Below are 20,778 nucleotides of genomic sequence, written 5' to 3' on the forward strand. Positions count from 1 at the left end.
CTTCATAAAAACTATCTCGACCAAAAACTTGAACCTAAGCGGGACAGACGGACAGGCGAACAAACAAACGAACCCACGGATGCACTGACTAGAAAACATAATGCCCATAAATGGGGCATAAATATTTATTGTTGAAAGTAAAAGTAATTGTTTGGCAAAAATGAAAGTAGGGTTAAGATTAGAGGGAGGCATGACCTTTTTTGGGACGTCGGGATCGGGTGAATTTAAGGGATTTGGGGATTGATCCTTACAGAATCCGGGAATATATTTTTCGATTTCGGGATTTCGGGATATGAATTTCTTTAAATTCTGCATCTCGGGATTTCATGATTTTAAGACCAGGATTTTTAGATCAGGACCCCTCCAACCACCCCTCAAATTAGTCTTAGTCGGTCTTAGTCATTTATACAAGATTCATATCCTACCATTGGCATGTTAATAAGGCTCTCAATAGAAAAGACACTGATGGATTGTCCTAGAAGCATATTTTATAATGATCTATATATAAGCAGTTACATTTATTTCATGTTTGAAGCGGTGCAAATTTTAAATTCAATTTGACTTTTACCTTACCAAGAGATCATTGTAGCAAAGGAGAAGAATAATTGTAGTCTGAGGCCAGAAACACGAAAACAATTGAACTTAACAGAGAGGAAACAAATTTTGGACTTTGGAAAAAGGGAGAGGGCTTTTGATACCTTTTATGAAATTCTCAATACATAATATCTTTTACAAATAATCATCCTACAACTGTTCACAGGCTGTATGCTGGCGATTTCGCGGGTGTGTTCTAGTTAGCTATATGGTAGAAAGTGTATTATGAAATGGTCTGTTTGCCGAAAAAACATGTTCACTCCCATTCATGTTTGGCAAATTGCCCCAAACAAGTTAGCATCCTTTTTAAAGTTTTGTGTTAGTGTATTTTATTTTGTTTCATTGTTTCAGAATAAAGTGATATTCTGAAAACATTTTTTATGTTTTATAAATCTTAACACTCAATTTTTTCACTGAAAGTTGTCATTATTGCAAAGAACTTTTTCTTAATCAATGGTCTGTTTGCCGAAAAACATGTTCACTCCCATTCATGTTTGGCAAATTGCCCCAAACAAGTTAGCACCCTTTTTAAAGTTTTGTGTTAGTGTATTTTATTTTGTTTCATTGTTTCAGAATAAAGTGATATTCTATATATATCAGGATGACACAGTCACAATAGCAAGGTAAATAGTCTTTGTATGTTATTTACATTGTTCAAGCAGCAGCCTACATCAAACCTTGAACAACAGAAAAGCGGATTGAAAATTAGTGACAATTTCTCAAGCCCTCATGAATGAGGTCCTATCAAATACCTTCAGAAAGCTTTTATTAAAATTATTACACACACCTGAAACTGTATTTTATAAACAAAACAAAAACAGTGCTTCAAATTATTTTGCATATTATATACATTTTTCATTTTTAGGTTCACATACATTTGTACAGTTGATAAAATGTTGAAAATCTGAGTAGAAATATAACTAGCGTTCACCTTGGTCTATTTGCATATTAAACAAAGGACACAGATGATTCATGACAAAATTGTGTTTTGCTGATGGTGATGTGTTTGAAGATCTAACTTTACTGATCATTCTTGGTACTTACAATTTTCTCTATATATAAAAATTTGTAAGGGTTCTGCAGAACCCAGTGTCTCGCCTACTTTTGCTGTTAATCACACACTCATCAAAAATGATGAAAAAAATCAATAAAATTATTCCTCTCGATACTATCTTTTGATTGTCAGAAGCTTCTGTCCAAGTTTGGTAAAAATCCAGGCTAGTTTAAGAATCTTAAAAATGTTTTAAATACTTTAACTGCAGCCTGTATGTAATGTTAACTGGAAGAAAAAGTCCATTTATAAGTAAAATACGGGAAAAATGGAATTTTATTTTCACAAAATTTACTTCTGGATACTATCTTCTGATCATAAACAAGCTTCTGGCCAAGTTTCTTACAATTCCAGGATAGTTTAAGAAAGTTATTAAAATTTTAAAAAATTTAACCACAGAGTGAATGTAATGTTTCCTGGCAGAAAAAAACTAAGTCCATTTATAAGTAAAATACGGAAAAAATAGAATATTATTTTTACAAAATTTACTTCTGGATACTATCTCCTGATCATAAACAAGCTTCTGGCCAAGTTTTGTACATTTCCAGGATAGTTTAAGAAAGTTATTTAAATTTTAAAAACTTTAACCACAGAGTGAATGTAATGTTTCCTGGCAGAAAAAACTAAGTCCATTTATAAGTAAAATACAGAAAAATGGAATTTTATTTTTACAAAATTTACTTCTAGATAATATCTTATGAACATAAACAAGCTTCTGTCCAAGTTTCGTACAATTCAAGGATAGTTTAAGAAAGTTATTAAAATTTCAAAATCTTTAACCACAGGGTGAATATTTGTGGACTCCGCCGACGACGACGACGACAGAATGTAGGATCGCTATGTCTCGCTTTTTCGACTAAAGTCGAAGGCTCGACAATAAACTTGGCCCTTTAGATGTAAAAACTTTAAAAAATTTACCAAATTAGTGAAAATTGTTAAAAATTGACTATAATGGGCGATAACTCCTTAAGGAGTCAACTGACCATTTTGGTCATGTTGACTTATTTGTAGATCTTACTTTGCTGAACATTATTGCTGTTTACAGTTTATTTCTATCTATAATAGTATTCAAGATAATAACCAAAAATGCAAAATTTCTTTAAAAATTTGTAAGGGTTCCGCGGAACCCAGTGTCTCGCCTATTTTTGCTGTAAATCGCAGGCTCAACAACAATGAGGAAAAAAATCAATAAAAATATTCCTCTTGTTACTATTTAATGATTGTAAGAAAATCTAAGTCCATTTAAAATTAAATTACAGAAAAAACAGAGTAATCTTTTTACAAACTTTACTTCTGGATACAATCTTATTATCATAAATAAGCTTCTGTCGAAGTTTGGTACAAACCCAGGATAGTTTAAGAAAGTTATTAAAATTTTAAAAACTTTAACCACAGAGTAAATGTAATGGTTCCCCGCAGAAAAACTAAGTCCATTTAAAGGTAAAATATGGAAAAAAATGGATTTATTTATTTACAAAATTTACTTCTGGATACTATCTTATGATCATAAACAAGCTTCTGTCCAAGTTTGATACAAACCCAGGATAGTTTAAGAAAGTAATTAAAATTCTAAAAACTTTAACCACAGAGTGAATGTAATGTTTCCACGCAGAAAAAAACTAAGTCCATTTATAAGTAAAATACGGAAAAAGAGAATTTTATTTTTACAAAATTTACTTCTGGATATTATCTTATGATCATAAACAAGCTTCTGTTCAAGTTTGGTACAAACCCAGGATAGTTTAAGAAAGTAATTAAAATTCTAAAAACTTTAACCACAGAGTGAATGTTTTGTTTCCCCGCAGAAAAACACTAAGTCCATTTATAGTAAAATACGGAAAAAATGGAACTTTATTTTTACAAAATTTACTTCTGGATACTATCTTATGATCATAAATAAGCTTCTGTCCAAGTTTGGTACAAACCCAGGATAGTTTAACAAAGTTATTAAAATTCTAAAAACTTTAACCACAGAGTGAATGTTTTGTTTCCCCGCAAAAAAATTAAGTCCATTTATAGTAGAATACGGAAAAAATGGAATTTTATTTTTACAAAATTTACTTCTGGATACTATCTTATGATCATAAACAAGCTTCTGTCAAAGTTTGGTAGAAATCCAGTATAGTTTAACAAAGTTATTAAAATTTCAAAAACTTTAACCACAGAGTGAATATTTGTTGACGCCGCCGACGACGCCGACGACGACGGAATGTAGGATCGCTTAGTCTCGCTTTTTCGACTAAAGTCGAAGGCTCGACAAAAATTACCAATTAGGGGGCAGCAACCCAACAACCAGTTGTCCAATTCATCTGAAAATTTCAGGGCAGATAGATCTTGACCTGATAAACAATTTAACCATCGTCAGATTTGCTCTAAATACTTTGGTTTAAAAGTAATGAGCCAAAATTTACATTTTATCCCTATGTTCTATTTTTAGCCATGCAGTCATTTTGGTTGGTTAGCTGGGTCACCGCACACATTTTTAAAACAAGATACCCTAATAATGATTGTGGCTAAGTTTGGTTAAATTTGACATAATAGTTTCAGAGGAGAAGATTTTGGTAAAGGATTACAAAAAGTTACGAAAAATTGGTAAAAAATGACTATAAAGGGCAATAACTCCTTAAGGGGTCAACTGACCATTTTGGTCATGTTGACTTATTTGTAGATCTTTCTTTGCAGAACATTATTGCTTTTTACAGTTTATCTCTATCTATAATAATATTCAAGATAATAACCAAAAACAGCAAAATTTCCTTAAAATTACCAATTCAGGGGCAGCAACCCAACAACCGGTTGTCTGATTAATCTGAAAATTTCAGGGCAGATAGATCTTGACCTGATAAACAATTTTACCACATCAGATTTGCTCAAAATGCTTTGATTTCAGAGTTATAAGCCAAAATCTACATTTTACCCTTATGTTCTATTTTTAGCTTTGGTGGCCATCTTGGTTGGTTGGCCCGGTCACCGGACACATTTTTAAACTACAAACCCTAGTGATGATTGTGGCCAAGTTTGGTTAAATATGGCCCAGTAGTTTCAGAGGAGAAGATTGTTGTAAAAGTTAATGACGACGGACTACGAAGGACGCCAAGTGATGGGAAAAGCTCACTTGACCCTTTTGGCCAGGCCCAGGTGAGCTAAAAAGTATATTGGAGTCAACTTAACAATGTAGAACAGGCTCTATTCAGACATTTTGAGATGTTTCAGTGGTGTAGTGGTGTATTTGTTTTGAGAATAGAGAATTTTAAAGGTCAATATGACTTTTAATCCTTTACAGTTTCAATTTTAATCAAAGATGTGTTGTGTTTTCTTCTGTCCTTTTAATTTATATCATGATTCTATGATATTTCCCATTATCATCTGTAATTTTATTTTGAAGATGAATGATATAACATTTTATACCAAACATTCAAAAATTTATCTCTTTGTTTATAAAAAGCATTGAAAGTACAACATCTAACAAAAGATAAACATTGCTAGAAGAAAAAGAGCCACTCATTCTCAGGTTGAAATGAAATATGTCCACTATTTGATTTTATGAGGTTAACAATATAAACCCCTAAAAGATCTTCTCATGAATGACAATCACAGAAAGAGTTGAATCTGAACTTTCAACAGTGAGCATTGGTTTCTGATCGTACAAATTATATTTGTGCAATGGATTTTTTAAATGCAATGCAAAACTTATCAATTTAGACACGTCTTATCCTAAATTACTTCTTTGTTAAAACTGTAATACACTATATTATGGTACATGGACCCAAGATGCCAAATAAAATATGGCACTATAGTCGCCGTCACGTAAAATTGGCACCTTTTTTTTTGTTAAAAAAAATTTAAATATCAGCTGCGTTTACTCAAGATGATGTTTTTCTTTTAGCGGAAGTAAAATCCTGTCCAAATATCCACTACTGTCCTACCTTTTATTGTGTTTGCACTGTATAATCCTGACCTTCACATTTTCAAGATTATTTACATTGTATAACCGCCATCTTGGTTTCTATGAGGGTCCCTTATTCCATAACATTCGTTACTCTCCGGTAATATCATTGTCATTAATGATACAATTTCCCGCGCTTTTTACGTAAAGATGACGAAAAGCTCCGAGAGACACAAGAAAATGGAGAGCACGTGGAACTCCACGGCAACACTTCCGGTAATAACAATGTCGGATTACACCATACAAATTAATCTTGGATTATGTGAAGGTCAGGATTATACAGTGCAAACACAATAAAAGGTAGGACAGTAGTTGATTTTTGGAATGATATTTGATTCCGCTAATTGAAAAACATGATCTTTAGTAAACGCGGTCGATATTTAAGAAAATTTTGACAAAAAACATGGTGCCAATTTTACGTGACGGCGACTATAGTTCCGTGATATAATTTGGTCATCATTTGTGACTTCCAGCTCATGGAATTCCCCCTTCATCACTTTAAACACTGCACAATAATATTTAACATATATATAAAATTGAGAATGGAAATGGGGAATGTGTCAAATCAACAACATCCCGACCATAGAGCAGACAATTATCTTTCTAAAACTTGAAAATGCATTTAACTTTTAAATATCTAATGACATGAATGAATAATAATGTGTGCTAGATTGTCATTCAATTCCAACTGTTCTGATTTGTCTGTACTCACAGGTGTACAACAAAAACTATGTTGTGTATATATTATCAGATTATGATGATCTTTCAGTTTAACAACCCATTATATCAAAATTTTACTTTTGTTTTGAGACAAAATTATTTTGTAGGTTAAAGCGCAGATAAAATCCGTTGTTCAGGCACCTGTGATCATATAAAAACAATTTGTCTCATATAACTCCAAATAAAACCTAATGTTTCTAAAAAGCTTTCTAGTTGTTATGTTGTATTTACAGTAACAGCTCTTTGTTCTGCGCTTTCGATTTTGCCGGTTCCATCGTCAGCCATTTTCAACGCTTCAAAATTTATCTCCAACGAAAAAGAGTTATCAGCTTCATGTTTTGTCTATAATATAAACATCAATTGCAGATTCAAAACAAAAAAATATAAGAAAGCTATATAAAATGGAATTAATCTAATCTACTTATTAAAGAAAACTTATGGATTTTAATTCAAACATTACATACAATCTATTTTTTTACGTTACGAAGGGAGATAATTATTTGCTGTCGACTGGCCATTTGCAACAAGCCGAAAGGTCACGGAATCGGGACACTGGCTACCCAAATGACGGGTGGGATGTCCATTTTACGGAATGTGGTATGATGATGTATCGTACCATGATAATCAACGACTAGGGCCTGGTGAAAACAGGTTTGATTTATTCCTTATTTGCACAAAATGTACAATATTTCTATTCATATTTTTTTAAATATTATATGAGATATAAAATTATTTTTTAAGTAAAGCCACATAGAAAATTGTAGCTAAAAAAAGTAAAGAGAAGATATAATCGGATATTTCTAGATAATATATGAATGAAATGTGATGATATTACAGGAGAACACGTTGAATCATCTATTGGACGTTGAACTCATGTGCAAATCTTTTTAGGCAAAATAATTAATATATTTTTTTTGGATTTTATGAAACACTTTTTTCTGAAAATTTAATTTACGGAATAAATTAATTGTTCTTTTTTGTTTTTATTTATAAAAAAGATTAAAAAATGACTGTCAAATTTGAATATTCATCACATTGTTATTCTAATGAAAATTCACTTACAATTTGTTAGTTTTTTTTTAAGATTTACAATGTATAAATAAAAAAGTAATTAACCGTCGAACCATACGTGTAATGGATGTTTGAGTGGAGTATATATATATATATATATATATGTATTGGTAAAGAAAATATATGGATAAAACCACAAGAGATGAAATATTAAAACAGAAAGTAGCCTGTGTGTAACTTGAATTAAAACAAACCCTCCTCACAAATATAGACAAATTACTATATACCATGTTCTCTCTTTAGTGAAATTAATATCAAAATGTTCCAATTCTTCACATATTTGCCATCCCCACTTAAGTATAGTCATAGAAAAGATTGAATTTAACCAGCTTTAAATTCAGAGACGCCATTTTCTTAAATGTTCCTGACTGGCTACCCCTGTCTTTATTATTAAATGCTAGTTATTCACGAAAGATGTTAAGCAGTGTCAGTTGCTATATGATAATTCACCAATTGGTCTCTTTTTGTTATGACATTCAGAGACACCTGAACACGTCTGTGACAGTTTCTGTTCTTATAAAAAGAAGGTCTTGGGAGATGTGGTATGATGGCCAATGAGACCATTTTCCACCACTGTGACTCGAGAGACCAGAGGACTAGAAACTAAACAACGTGTACAATTGAAATAATTCCAATATATTCTGATTTGTATCAAACTCAAACTTGCAATTGTATGGTAAGGTATTTTTTTGTTTGCTTGAATTAGGTGCAATCCTAAAAATCTAAAACTATATTTACATCCACACAGGATTCATTCAAAAGTTTCGTAGTAACTCAAGTTTCTCATTATGTCAGAATCTCCATCTGAAGCAAGATTGGGATCTTAAAAGTAGATATTTAAGTTCACACCTTCTTGATCTCACAGATGAATTAGCTAGTAAATATCAATAACTTAAACGTGTGTAGTATGAACTCTAATGCATAATAGAACATTCGAAATATGATAGAATGTTTGCCCGACCTCCATTTGTTACACATGTATATATATATTTTTTCCTTTAAAAGATATGAAAGACTTATTTCAGAAATGATAGAGCTGTCTCAATAAATATGGATGACATTTTGAAATGACTATTCATCGCTTATCGATCTATCATAAATTCGCTAGTGCGAAAAGGTCCAAAGAGACACCTCCAATTGAGCCTCAAACGTCTGCCCTATGATATCTTATGTCTGCATGTTAGACTACACCAATGCATGTCACTAACATTATTCATGTGACGCTGCACAATTTTCTAGGTTAAAGTTTACCTTCACTGCACAAATGTGCATATATACATACATGTATAGTGTTCATATGGTAAACGCAGACAGGGAAGATTATTTACCTACATTGTGATAAATTTTATTCATTTACACATTATCTATTTCTTAAAAACGTACAGAACCATTAAAAATATATCAATTATGGTCAATTGGAGTAAATCTACAAGGACATTTGTGTATTGGGTTTTTAGAAAACGATTGTAAACACGAAAAGATTTTTTTATTTATAGAGTTTGTGTATTTGTTTACAGTTGATATTTGTACAAGTGTTGTGCAGTAGTATTTGCATTGTGGGAATTTGTTGTGGCGCATTCTTTTTAGCGTGTTAACAAGGGTGTACAAGGGTGGGTGTTGTTAATTGGTGGCTCGTACAGAAAGAGTTTTCTGTTCAAAATGACTCGAATTAATTATTATATTGAGATATAATTTAGTTAAAAAATATGATACGTTAGTTAGATATTACCAGTTTTATCAGACACTGCATATATATGAAATCATTTTGGTTGTATTATTACGTCTGTATAAAATGTCCCGAGATACCATGGGAAGACGGTCTTCAATTTTCAATCAAACGGAGATTTTCTATGTACACATTTGTTTTACATTTTAGAAAACGATTCTGAACTATTGTCTGAATAATTAAAAAGTTATATTATATAAAAGCTATCAACATTAATATATAAAGAAATACATGATGTATTTTAGGTTTATATGAAGATTAAAAATATACAGCAGAAATGTTGTGTAACAATAAAACAAAAGTAAATAATTTAGAATAAAGGCCAATGTGAAAAGTGTCCAGCAATACCTAATGATTCTAAAATAATAATAAATTTACAAAAGCAGGGATTTTCACTTTAACAAAACTCTCACTCCGTCACAGAAAGACAAGGCGACACTTTAGTCGGAGTAGTATTGCGGACTATTGCAAGAGCATTCTATGCCAATCCAGGGACCGGCTTTCGTTCCATCTACCATTTAGTTGTTTTATGCTCTTCTTATACTTACGATCTTTTATATCTTTATACATTATCTGTTCACCGAATAAAACCGAGATGAATTTCCTGTATAAGTTTAAACAAAAGCAGCTGACTATATTTCATTGATGATCATTGATATATAGATATATTATGTAACGTATTGTTATTTTAAATGTGATTTTGCACTTTTTATGATAAGTTTAAGAAGTTAACTGACTTATAACAAATTATCCTACAAGTATAACATATTGATGTAATGCAACATTATCCAGATATAATCGATATTAGGACGACAAGAAAGTTTAGGTTGGCAAAATGTAGGACAGAATTAAATAGAAAATAACAAACTATAATTAAATATGTAATTGTCTTCTGATAGTTTATGTTGGCAAAATGTAGAACAAAAATTAAAAAAGAAATAACAAACTTTAATTCAAATATATAATACCAATCATATTGTGTTTGTCTTCTGATAAATTTTTCAATTGAAGTGCAATTAAAACCTTTTTGCAAAAAATATCTTCATGCTCATATTTGATAATTGATTATTAAGAACACAAATTGAAATATCAATTAATAAACGTTTTTGATTTGTCCCACAATATTTAAGAAGAACTGTGAATATATGTAAGGATGTAAGCAATTTAAATTATGGTCACGATGTTAAATGACAATAATATAAAATTTATATACCAAATACATAATATGTAAATTATTCTTAACATTTTTTCGTGAATATCAAAAGTATAATTTAAAGTCATATTTCAATATCCAAAACTTCTAGAGATAAAACATGTAATGAATCAGAAAATTAATGAAAAATGGGACGCGTTTTTCTTTTATTTATTTGAAAGTGACAAACCTTATATACAGTATATGTTTATGGCATTACATGATGTGCAATTTTTTAATAGCGTACTGTTAAAAAAAAAATCATTCGATTTTTGGGGTATAATTCTTCATTTTAAATTGCCAAACTTTGTTCAGAAATAATGGTTAATTTTTATAAATCTCTTTCAAGGAAATTGTTGACAATATAAATCGCAGCCATTGTTTATCGTTATTTTTTTTTAAATTTCAGATAAGTTTTCATATAACAAAATGTAGACTTGCTTAAAATCATCCTCGAAAAAAAACATTATGAGAAAATCGGCGGAATCACCGGTTATTATGAATAGTGAATAGTGAAATCCTGTCCAAGGATGAGGAGCATGTCAAATAGTGTTGCTGTGTATCACATTTGTTTTGATTTGTTTTTCTTTATTGTTTGTATAATACACAAATCAGGTCGTTATTTTTCTCATTTAAATTGTTTTACATTTGTGTGGCTTTTATAGCTTACCATGCGGTATTGGTTTCAAGTGATCATTGCTTTAGACCGAACGGGGACAATTATTGTTTACTTCTATGTCATTTGGTCTCCGGTGGAGAGTTGATTTCCACATCTATTTTTTTCCCCCTTATTTTTATAATGCATATTACCATATAAATACAAAAATAACATAAACTGACCAAGCCAGTCTGTATAATGCAACTTTAAATGTATTGTTAAGAATTTCACCTAAATATAGCATGTGTGACAACTCAAAAACAATTACAATCAGCTGTTGTATGCACTTAATATTGTGCAGATACAATGCACATATTTCTTTGTTTTAAGATTAAACTTTTATTTTACAAAACATTTATGTCATTGACATACGCGTGTATTACACATGAATATAGATATCAATACAATACGTACTGATTTATAGCATGTAAAGCAAATTTTGTGGTAAGGTATTCTTTAGCAAATAGGTTTATATTATAATTCTACAAAATTAGGTTTGGTCCAGTTTATGTATTTAGTACAAAATTGAAGCATTTCGAGTTACAGATACCATTTATGTTCCAAGAATATATCAGGTCAGCCAAATAAATGCGATTTTTACACGTGTTTCTAAATAATTTTGTTTGTCTGAAAATATCTTAGGTCATCTTAAAGATTGTATATTTACCTATTAACTTTAACTAATATAGATATTATTATTATGTTAGAGGATTCCTCGTATATACATGGATGGTGATATTTTTTTGAAGAAAGATATGGTTTGGGTTTCACTTCTGTCCGTCCGTTATTTTCTAAACAACTACAAATCCCATATGTCGTCTATGCAGTTATGCTAGATTGTGGTATGAGTTTGATAACAATGATACAAAATCATGCAAAAAAAAAAATATAAGACATTTCACCAAGAGCACAAGATACGCCTGCCATATATGCATATTGAAATTGTCGAACGAATTAAATGGAATATTGTTAATTGCATTAAATCAAACGTCAGTAAGATTGTCCTTTAGAAAACAGAAGAAGAAAATAAGAGTAGATATTGATTATGACTTCAGAAGAAGACTAACATTGAACCTCGTAAAGTTTAATGCGAGGAAGAAAACAGCCATGAAAACAATTCATGAGAGGATAATAGCACCTTCATGAAGCACTCCTCGTCTACGTTTCCCATTAATGCATATATTTAGACGCATAGTAAACACGACAGAGGTTAAGGAAAACTCTCACACTTTTCTTTTATATATAGCATGAGTTAATTTGTCTTGCGCTTTTGTTACGGGGAGACTGAGGGGGATAGAGATAGGACTACGTACAAAAATCAATTTTAACTTAGTATACGATCAACTATGTTGAAAACTCTATTGACCAGTTTGCTTTTCATATAGAAATAATTTAGTGATAGGAAATAAATGCAGTAAGAACCTATTTGCCTTTTTTTTTAATTCCTGTACAATCAAATCTTGTAAATCACAAAATATTGATACAATTTGATTTATAAGAAAATCCAAATGTAGTTGTACCCTGAATTACGTATCGAAAGATTTGAAAAATAAACGTTTTATCGCTTAATTTTTCGTGCATGCTCAATCAGTCGTCCATATGGTATGTTTATTCTCTGTCAAACCGTCCTTTTTCCAAGAAGTATATTAGAGCTAAACAAAAAGTTATTCTAGGAAACTTTTCAGTTTGACAATAAGCTAAGTTTATATGTTTATTGTATTCATATTCTACTATTTATTCACTAGAAGTTCCTGTACAACTTGGGAACATTACGATACGTTCTGAAACTGGATATAGAAAAACTGACGTATTTCTAGACCATGTAGATCCCCACAAACAACTTCTAAATAGACAGGAAATGTAACCAGAACACAAAAAGTAGAAAATAAATGTCTCCCATGTCTATTTCTTTTCGTCTTTTACACTGAAAAAGAGGCTTGGCAAAGAAAATATACATGTTTAACAGGAGACTTTTGTCCCATTAAGTTACAGGAAAAGCTAAATGGACACTTAAAAATATTTTTGTGAAAAATGGGATCTCAAACCTATTTTTATTAAATGCATATATACTATTCTGTATAGGATAAAAAATCAAATTTTAAACGTTTGCTTCAAATGAAATATAAGTATAAATTTTATGTGTAACATAAAATAAGAGGAATTAAATAATTGTAGGGCCGATTAACTTTGAATTTATTTTACACTTCTCTAGGTCCATGATAAATAAGTTGTTTAATTTTTACTAAAATTCACAGTATCATAACTTCATGTGTGACCGTTTAAGTTTCTAACAAAATTGAAATATATTTTGAACTTGTTAACAAATTATATATGTCTCAAAACAACAATTTTGATAGGTTATTGCAAGTTGTCCCCTTTATATATTTCTGCTTCATTGTTTTAGTACCCCTGAGAAAATCAAAGGAAAGATATTTTTAATCAAAATCAAAACTAATTCCACCTAAAGTAAAACGTATTATCTTTCATATTAACATAAATTCTAAAATTCTAAACATTTTTATTTCGCTTTAGTAAGCTATAATTAGTCTAGGGTTGACAAAATATAAAACACGTTATAAGATATAGCCATTAGCCTGATTATGTCTCTTTACTATTCAAAACCTAGTGGCTTTTAACAAAATTATGATTTTGATTCGTTAGTGAAACTTGTGTAGGAGAGAATTACCATGTCTCTTTCTATAAATATAAACCAATGTAAACGAATAAAAAAGCGGATTTCTAAGGCATTCCTAATCTTTTCGACCTATTAAAATCTGCGCGAAAATTCCGACATACTATACATAATAAGTGTATTTTGAAATTAATTTGTTCTAATTAATAATTAACCGAATCGAATTCAGTTATATATCAAGTATATATATTTATTTTGTATACATGTGTACACGTATAAGGCATAACGTAAATGCTCATAAATTTATTTATTACTTATCTGCATGATCTGCATTTTGATAAAAATTGTATTTGAAATTTGTAATTTTCTAACGAAAAAACTTTTTTATTCAGTTGCAATGAGTTGACAGCAGCTGCATAAATGTGCTTGAACATATACGACCTTTGACAAAAAAAAAAGGATATACAAGGAAAACATTAAATCTCATTTAGATCAAACGAGAGGTGCTTTCATGCATTCGTTGATATTTTTATCCAATGAATTACTGGTATATGAATGAACAATAAGGTACACATAATAGACAGCAACCAAACAACAAACTATATTTAGCCCTAATAGAAGTATATAGGTAATAAAGCGGTCTTCAATTATGGCTAGGAACCCTCACCTTATGACCGTATACAGCAATCTCTAAACAGATCAGAGTCTAGACAAGTAAGTTCAACCAAGACTATCAAATAATGTGATACTAACTCTATAACATCCTCAATAGACAAACACATAAATGCACAGAACAAACTATAACTTTGGGACCATAGGCACATGTCTCAGTTTTCCCCCTATATACCTTAATATAACAATAAGTTATATTAAAAGGTATATAGGATTTTTTTTCTGAGACAAGTGTTTTTGGACATAAGGACAAAGATTACTCACAATTCGAAACTTCATCAAGTTTATATATACACATTCCAGAGTTGATAAAAAAAATTGACGCTGTTAAAGTATTCCTGGCACATCCCCGAGATCTTAAAGGGCTTTTTCAAGACTAGTAATGGGGACCAGAACTTTTCTTCTGTGCATTTCTTTTGTTTAATTCATAACAAAATTTGACATCAAACAAAACACATTAAACACAAGATGATGATAGGAAATGCTGAACCGTCCTTATTGAAATGGTGTGTTGTTATATATAAATGTCAAAATATTTCTGAAATCCCTAAACTATTAAACTTTTTGCACGAGATATAGTACATACAAATGTTATGCTAAATAGTGAATCGATGGGTACACGTACGACTACATGTACTTTTTAAAGACTATAATTTATGTACTAAAGGAAATGATTAAAACCATGGCTTTTATTTGGCTGTGATCTGGTGGTTTACTGATACGCCAAGTCACACATTCAGGAAACATTTCAACCATAAATAGTCATAATTAATAGCTGAACAAGTGTTCGAAACTTGTAGCTACTATTAAAGAATTAAAGAATACTATTAATCGAAAAAGTTAATCAACCATACATTTCAAAATAGAAATAAAGGTTCTGATGCTTTAAATTTCGAGAAGCATTCGAAGATCTGTAGCAGGACAATTTCTATGTTTGATATTCCTTTGCCAATAGAACGTTGTGTGATTAGGCACAATAACGGTCTACAGAATATAAGCGTAAGTCTATTGCTTCAGTGTTGTTTGAAATTATATGTTAATGATTTACTCTTAACTGGTGGCTTCATGTGCTCGTGTGCAGATACGTCTCAAATATCGTTCTTTATAAATCAAAGATATATCTTAAAGTGGGAACGACGCGCGCACCTGCTTCTAAAGTAACCTTCCCTATGATTAGTCGAGACCAAAGGTTATGGGAGCCAAACATGTAATAAAACATTGTAACATGGATAGCAAAAGATTTGAGGTTAATATGATTGTTTGACTTACCACAATTATACTCAATACGAAAAATATTAAGCACAAAACATAAAACATGCTCAGTATTCAAATAGGAGTTATGCATTTGAATTTAAAGTTCATATATTTATTATTTAAATCATACTAGTGCATAAACACTGGTCACGAAACGGTATTACCCTTGGAGACTGGTAGTCTAGCAGCGGTACCGACTCAGTTGTAGAGGGAAAATATAGGATAGCAATTTCTTCTAGAAAGAATACAACATAATTTCTTTTTCATTTTTTTTTCGTTCTAACACTGATAAAGACAGATTGATTACTTTGCTGTCAAAACTGTTCTGAAAGGCGGCATAACTTATCCTCTGCGAGCAGTATTGAAAATGATTTCAAATTGTTCTCCACCAATCAGTGCCACCATCGTTAATGAAAGCTAGAATGTTTGCCCATGAAAATCATCCCTTGGTGTTTTTTTTTTATAATAAAAAAATGTCCGGTACTCAACTAAATCGTATATATGATAAAGATATCTAACCTGCCTGACACCGACCATGCAAGGGCTGTATAGTCAGTCAAGGTAATTAAAAACTTCAATTTGTTGTTGCCTGTGACATTGGCAAACAAGGACCTAGAGCATATTAACATTATATCGTTTACATTGACCTTCTAATAGGATTGATATTACAACTAAATTTGCAAAAGTTTCGTACACAATAACAAAACAATTCCCAAGACACATAGCGGTCACAACTTTGCGAGAAAGATGATAGTCAACAATGTGAAACAAGCTTTCAACCTATATAGAAATATGAAGATGTGGGTTGAATGCCTATACGAGACAACTCTACGTCAATGTCACAATGTTTAACTGTTAAAAAGGAAACCAGCATAATTCAAAGTACGGCCTTCAACACGGAGCCTTGGCTCACACTGAACAACAAGCTATAAAGGGTCCCAAAATTACTAGTGTAACACAATTCAAACAGGCAAACCAACGGTCTTATCTATATAAAAAAACGAGAAAAGAGGAACATACAATATATTGTTTGATGGGACTTGTACTTAAATTTGACCATTAGACCTTTTTCTGATTTATATTGTTATATTGTTATTGTTATTTTATTATCAGATATTATGACTGAAACAGCATAAAGGAATGCTACCGTTTTATATTTTTTTCTCAAATTTTACAAACAATTCTGTAAGTCATTTGAAAGAAATTGCTATTGTACTTTTGATATATCATAATTTCATAATTTCTTTTAAACCATCATCAAACATGGCAGCAACCTTTACCAAATACAAAATTAAAAGTTGACACTAAGCAATCATTTTTTTTTAACGAAAAAAAAACGGATCCAGATTTAACTTTTAATTTTAGTGTCATCACATCCAAACATGTAACAAGATTCACGTATTAGAATACAAAAAAAAGCAATAAAGCCATAAGCAATTTATGCACAAATCTAGAAAGATTAATGAGAGACTTTTAAGATATGAGATATATTAATTTCTTGTACATCTACATGTAATATTTACATTAACAAATTTTATGATATCATACATTTATGATTGCCATCTTGAACTATGGGGTTGATGACACAACCAACATCAAATATGGCTGTTACCATTACAAAACTATCAGATTATTCGAGGGGGTCTGAACAAATGTGACAAGTGTGACCAATTTTAAAGAAATATAGCTTCAATCTGTATAAACATCAACGGAAGATCTACCAAACATTAAATATACAACTTCCATTGTAACTTAGATATACACAGGTTGGCAAACAACTCAAGACAGTGTTTTATGAAAAGGACCACTTGCGTCTAAAGTATAGTTGAATGCATTAAACATTTATTCAAGTCATTAATAATATAGCTGGAGACCTTAATCGCCAGTAGTTGACGTTGGTTCATGTCCTCCATATTTGCAATTTGTCAATTGTTTTGTTTTCTCGTTTGAATTGTTAAATACACTTTTCATGTCGGGGTCTTCTATTGCCGACTATCATGAAGGTATGGATTGTTCTCACTGTTGAAGGGCGTACGGTGTGGTTTAGTTGGTTGATTGAACCACAGTAGAATCATAAATTAGATTTGAAGGACATTTCCTAAACTTATTTCCTCTATATAGAATACCATCTTATAAACCCGCTATAATGCAATAAAACTTTTTCCATTATACACCCCTTATGTAAAATGAAATTTGTGTAAACTCTCTGCCAGTGCATTATTTTTGTATCCCTGTTTTAAAGTTTTAGCAATATCTAGCACCACTGCACACAAACGTATTTCAAACCAACTGAGAAATGCAGTTTCAATCTTCCGTAATGCCATCTTTTTTTTTGAAAACTGTCGGACCTATGTGTTAGTTTTTTGACATTATAATACAGAGGCGGATTTAGTGGGGGGGGGGGGGGGAGGGGGCCCGGGCCCCCCTTTTTGGGAAAAAAATTGGTTGCTTATATAGGGAATCACTGAAGCGTGACTGGAGCGGCCCCCTCTTAGGTCAGTCAGTGGGCCCCCACTTATGAAAATTTCTGGATCCGCCACTGATAATATTATGGCTTTTGAGGGAAACGAAAAACGAAAATTGCCTGACTTTCATTTTGTATCATGACCACATTGGAAACAACGTTAATAAATAAACGAAACAGGTTTGCACCGTATAATATCTGTAGTACTACCATGATGAACAACTGGTATTTGCATGCAATAGAAGTCGAAAAATTATAATCTGCAGGAGGTATCATATATATTAAAGTGATTATAGCTGGCTATGCATATATGCTTTACTCATTGTTGAAGGCCGTATGGTGACCTATGGTTTTTAATTTCTCTGTCATTTTGTCTCTTGTGAAGAGTTGTCTTATTGGCATTCACACCAACTCTTCTTCTTTATATTTAGTATTTATATGATAACTGAATTTCATTTTCCCGACAAATATTTTTATTTATGGAACAGAACATATCAAAACTTGACAATCTGTTGCTTTAAACGTTTATAGGAAAACCTTTAAAGTCACTTGTTTATGATTTTTTTTCGCGAACTTTACATACATATTTTTATATTAAATACTGTCTATTGATAACAGAGGAGAGCATATGGTGTTGTTAATTCAAAATTTATATTTACTTGCAATTTTTGAAAAATCATTCTGGAAATCTTATTCTTTATATAGTAATATTTTGTGGAAACAAAAGACATTTCGGTAAGTGTTAAAATTTTAAAAGTCTGCTGGAAACTTTCTCTCGTATACATAAACTCTTGATGAATTAATGAAAAAAATTATGACATTGTTACTCAAATTATTTTTAGCTCACCTGGTCCGAAGGTCCAAGTGAGATTTTCTCATCACTTGGCGTCTGTCGTTAACTTTTACAAAAATCTTTTCATCTGAAACTACTGGGCCAAATTTAACCAAACTTGGCCACAATAAGCATTGGGGTATCTAGTTTTAAAAATGTGTCCGTTGATCTGGCCAACCAACCAAGATGGCCGCCATGGCTAAAAATAGAACATAGGGGTAAAATGTAGTTTTTACTTATATCTCTGAAATCAAAGCATTTATATCAAATCTAAAATAAAATTGTTCATTTAATCAAGATCTCTCTGTTCTAAAATTTTCACACCAATCAGGCAACCCGTTGTTTGGTTTCTGCCCCTAAATTGGTAATTTTAAGAAAATTTTGCAGCTTTTGGTTATTATCTTGAATATTATAGATAGAGATAAACTGTAAACAGCAATAATGTACAGCAAATTAAGACCTACAAGTAAATCAACATAATCAAAATGGTCAATTGACCCCTTAAGGAGTTATTGCCCTTTATAGTCATTTTTTAACAATTTTCGGGCATACATTTTGTAAATTTTTGTAAATTTTTACAAAATATTTTCCGCTGTAACTACTGGACCAAGTTCATTATAGATAGAGATAATTGTAAGCAGCAAGAATGTTCAGTAAAGTAAGATCTACAAACACAACACCATCACCAAAACACAATTTTGTCATGAATCCATCTGTGACCTTTGTTTAATATGCACATAGACCAAGGTGAGCGACATAGGCCCTTTAAAGCCTTAAGTTTTATGTAGATGGACTCAGAGGCGGATTTAGGGGGGGGGTAGCGCCCCCCCCCTTTTTTTGGAAAAAAATTTGGTTGCTTATATAGGGAATCATTGAAGCGTGACTGAAGCGGGCCTCCTCTTAGGTAGGTCAATGGGCCCCACTTATGAAAATTTCTGGATCCGCCACTGATGGTAATATTTTTTTAATGATACTGATAAGATGAGATGTCACACTCAAAACGTTGCCTAATTTCACCCCCTATTTTTCAAATTCCTGGGTCCATATTTATAAAGATTAACTGTTCAACTAAAAATAAGCTACATTTTTTATATCTCTCTCTTGATATTATCACTGAGAATGTATAACATACTTACCTATTTTGAGCATTAATACTGCTACATTTTCCTGTAAAAATTGCACTTTCAGTATCCTTTCAAACCGTAGAATTTGAATTGCATAAGTATTTACTAAACAAGTAAAGGATTCGCCTTAAATATTTAATGTCATCGTTATATAACATAAAAAAATCTAGACACGTTTGCAGCATATTGCTATTTATTTCAAGTTAAAATAATGATTTGTAAAAAGTAAGATTGACATGAAGACGAAGTTTTGGAAACAGCTACAACTAGAAATTGATAATTATTGATATAAATAAAATTGAATGGAAATGGGGAATGTGTCATAGAGACAACAACCTGACCAATGAGTAGAAAACAGCCGACGTCCACCAATGGGTGTATCAATACATCTTGAAAATCTCGCACCGGGAGGCGTGCTTCAGCTTGCCCCATGTACTAGTTTAGTGATAATGAAGGTTTTTGATAATAAGCAATTGTTTTAGTGTAAGCTTTCTTTAACACGCTTAGAATTTTTATCAGTAGATGCAATGGTAAAGGAGCTTTTCACGATGCCCTTATAATATTTTAGTAGTAAAGAAACGTACTTCAACACATATAAGCAAAATTCGACAATAAATTCTTTGCAAAGATTAATAGAAACGGACAGCATGTGTTTTTTTTTTGCAAATGCCAAACAAGCATCTAATGAACACAGGTATACACATATATATTTTGTATTTTTAAGATACCATACGGCATTCAGCAATGGAGTACCTTTTTAAATTTCAAATTTTCGTATAAAAAGTGACTTCAAAATACTAGCATTTTATACAATTAAGAACACGCACGACTGCCAATGAGAC

The 20,778-nt window shown here is 31.3% G+C and overlaps 2 protein-coding genes across 5 annotated transcripts in view; one reads left to right on the top strand and one right to left on the bottom strand.

Annotated features, from left to right (window-relative positions):
- Positions 1–7,627, bottom strand: part of LOC143068246 (uncharacterized) — a 33,966-nt gene extending 26,339 nt beyond the window's left edge. For 2 of the 4 annotated variants that reach the window (XM_076242150.1, XM_076242153.1), the window contains exon 1: positions 6,543–6,666. In XM_076242150.1, the coding sequence (XP_076098265.1) occupies positions 6,543–6,596 (54 nt within the window). In that variant the 5' untranslated portion in view covers positions 6,597–6,666. Of the gene's footprint in view, positions 1–6,542; positions 6,667–6,775; positions 6,799–7,609 lie in introns of those variants that run through there. The other 2 variants (XM_076242151.1, XM_076242152.1) reach the window with 2 other exon arrangements.
- LOC143068247 (uncharacterized) overlaps positions 6,717–20,778 on the top strand; it is a 52,123-nt gene continuing 38,061 nt past the window's right edge. The window contains exon 1 of the mRNA XM_076242154.1: positions 6,717–6,962. The gene's annotated coding sequence lies outside the window, so the exon portion shown is untranslated. The remainder of the gene's footprint in view (positions 6,963–20,778) is intronic.

The sequence above is a fragment of the Mytilus galloprovincialis genome, chromosome 3 (genome assembly GCF_965363235.1).
Source record: "Mytilus galloprovincialis chromosome 3, xbMytGall1.hap1.1, whole genome shotgun sequence".
Taxonomy (NCBI): Eukaryota; Metazoa; Mollusca; class Bivalvia; order Mytilida; family Mytilidae; genus Mytilus; species Mytilus galloprovincialis.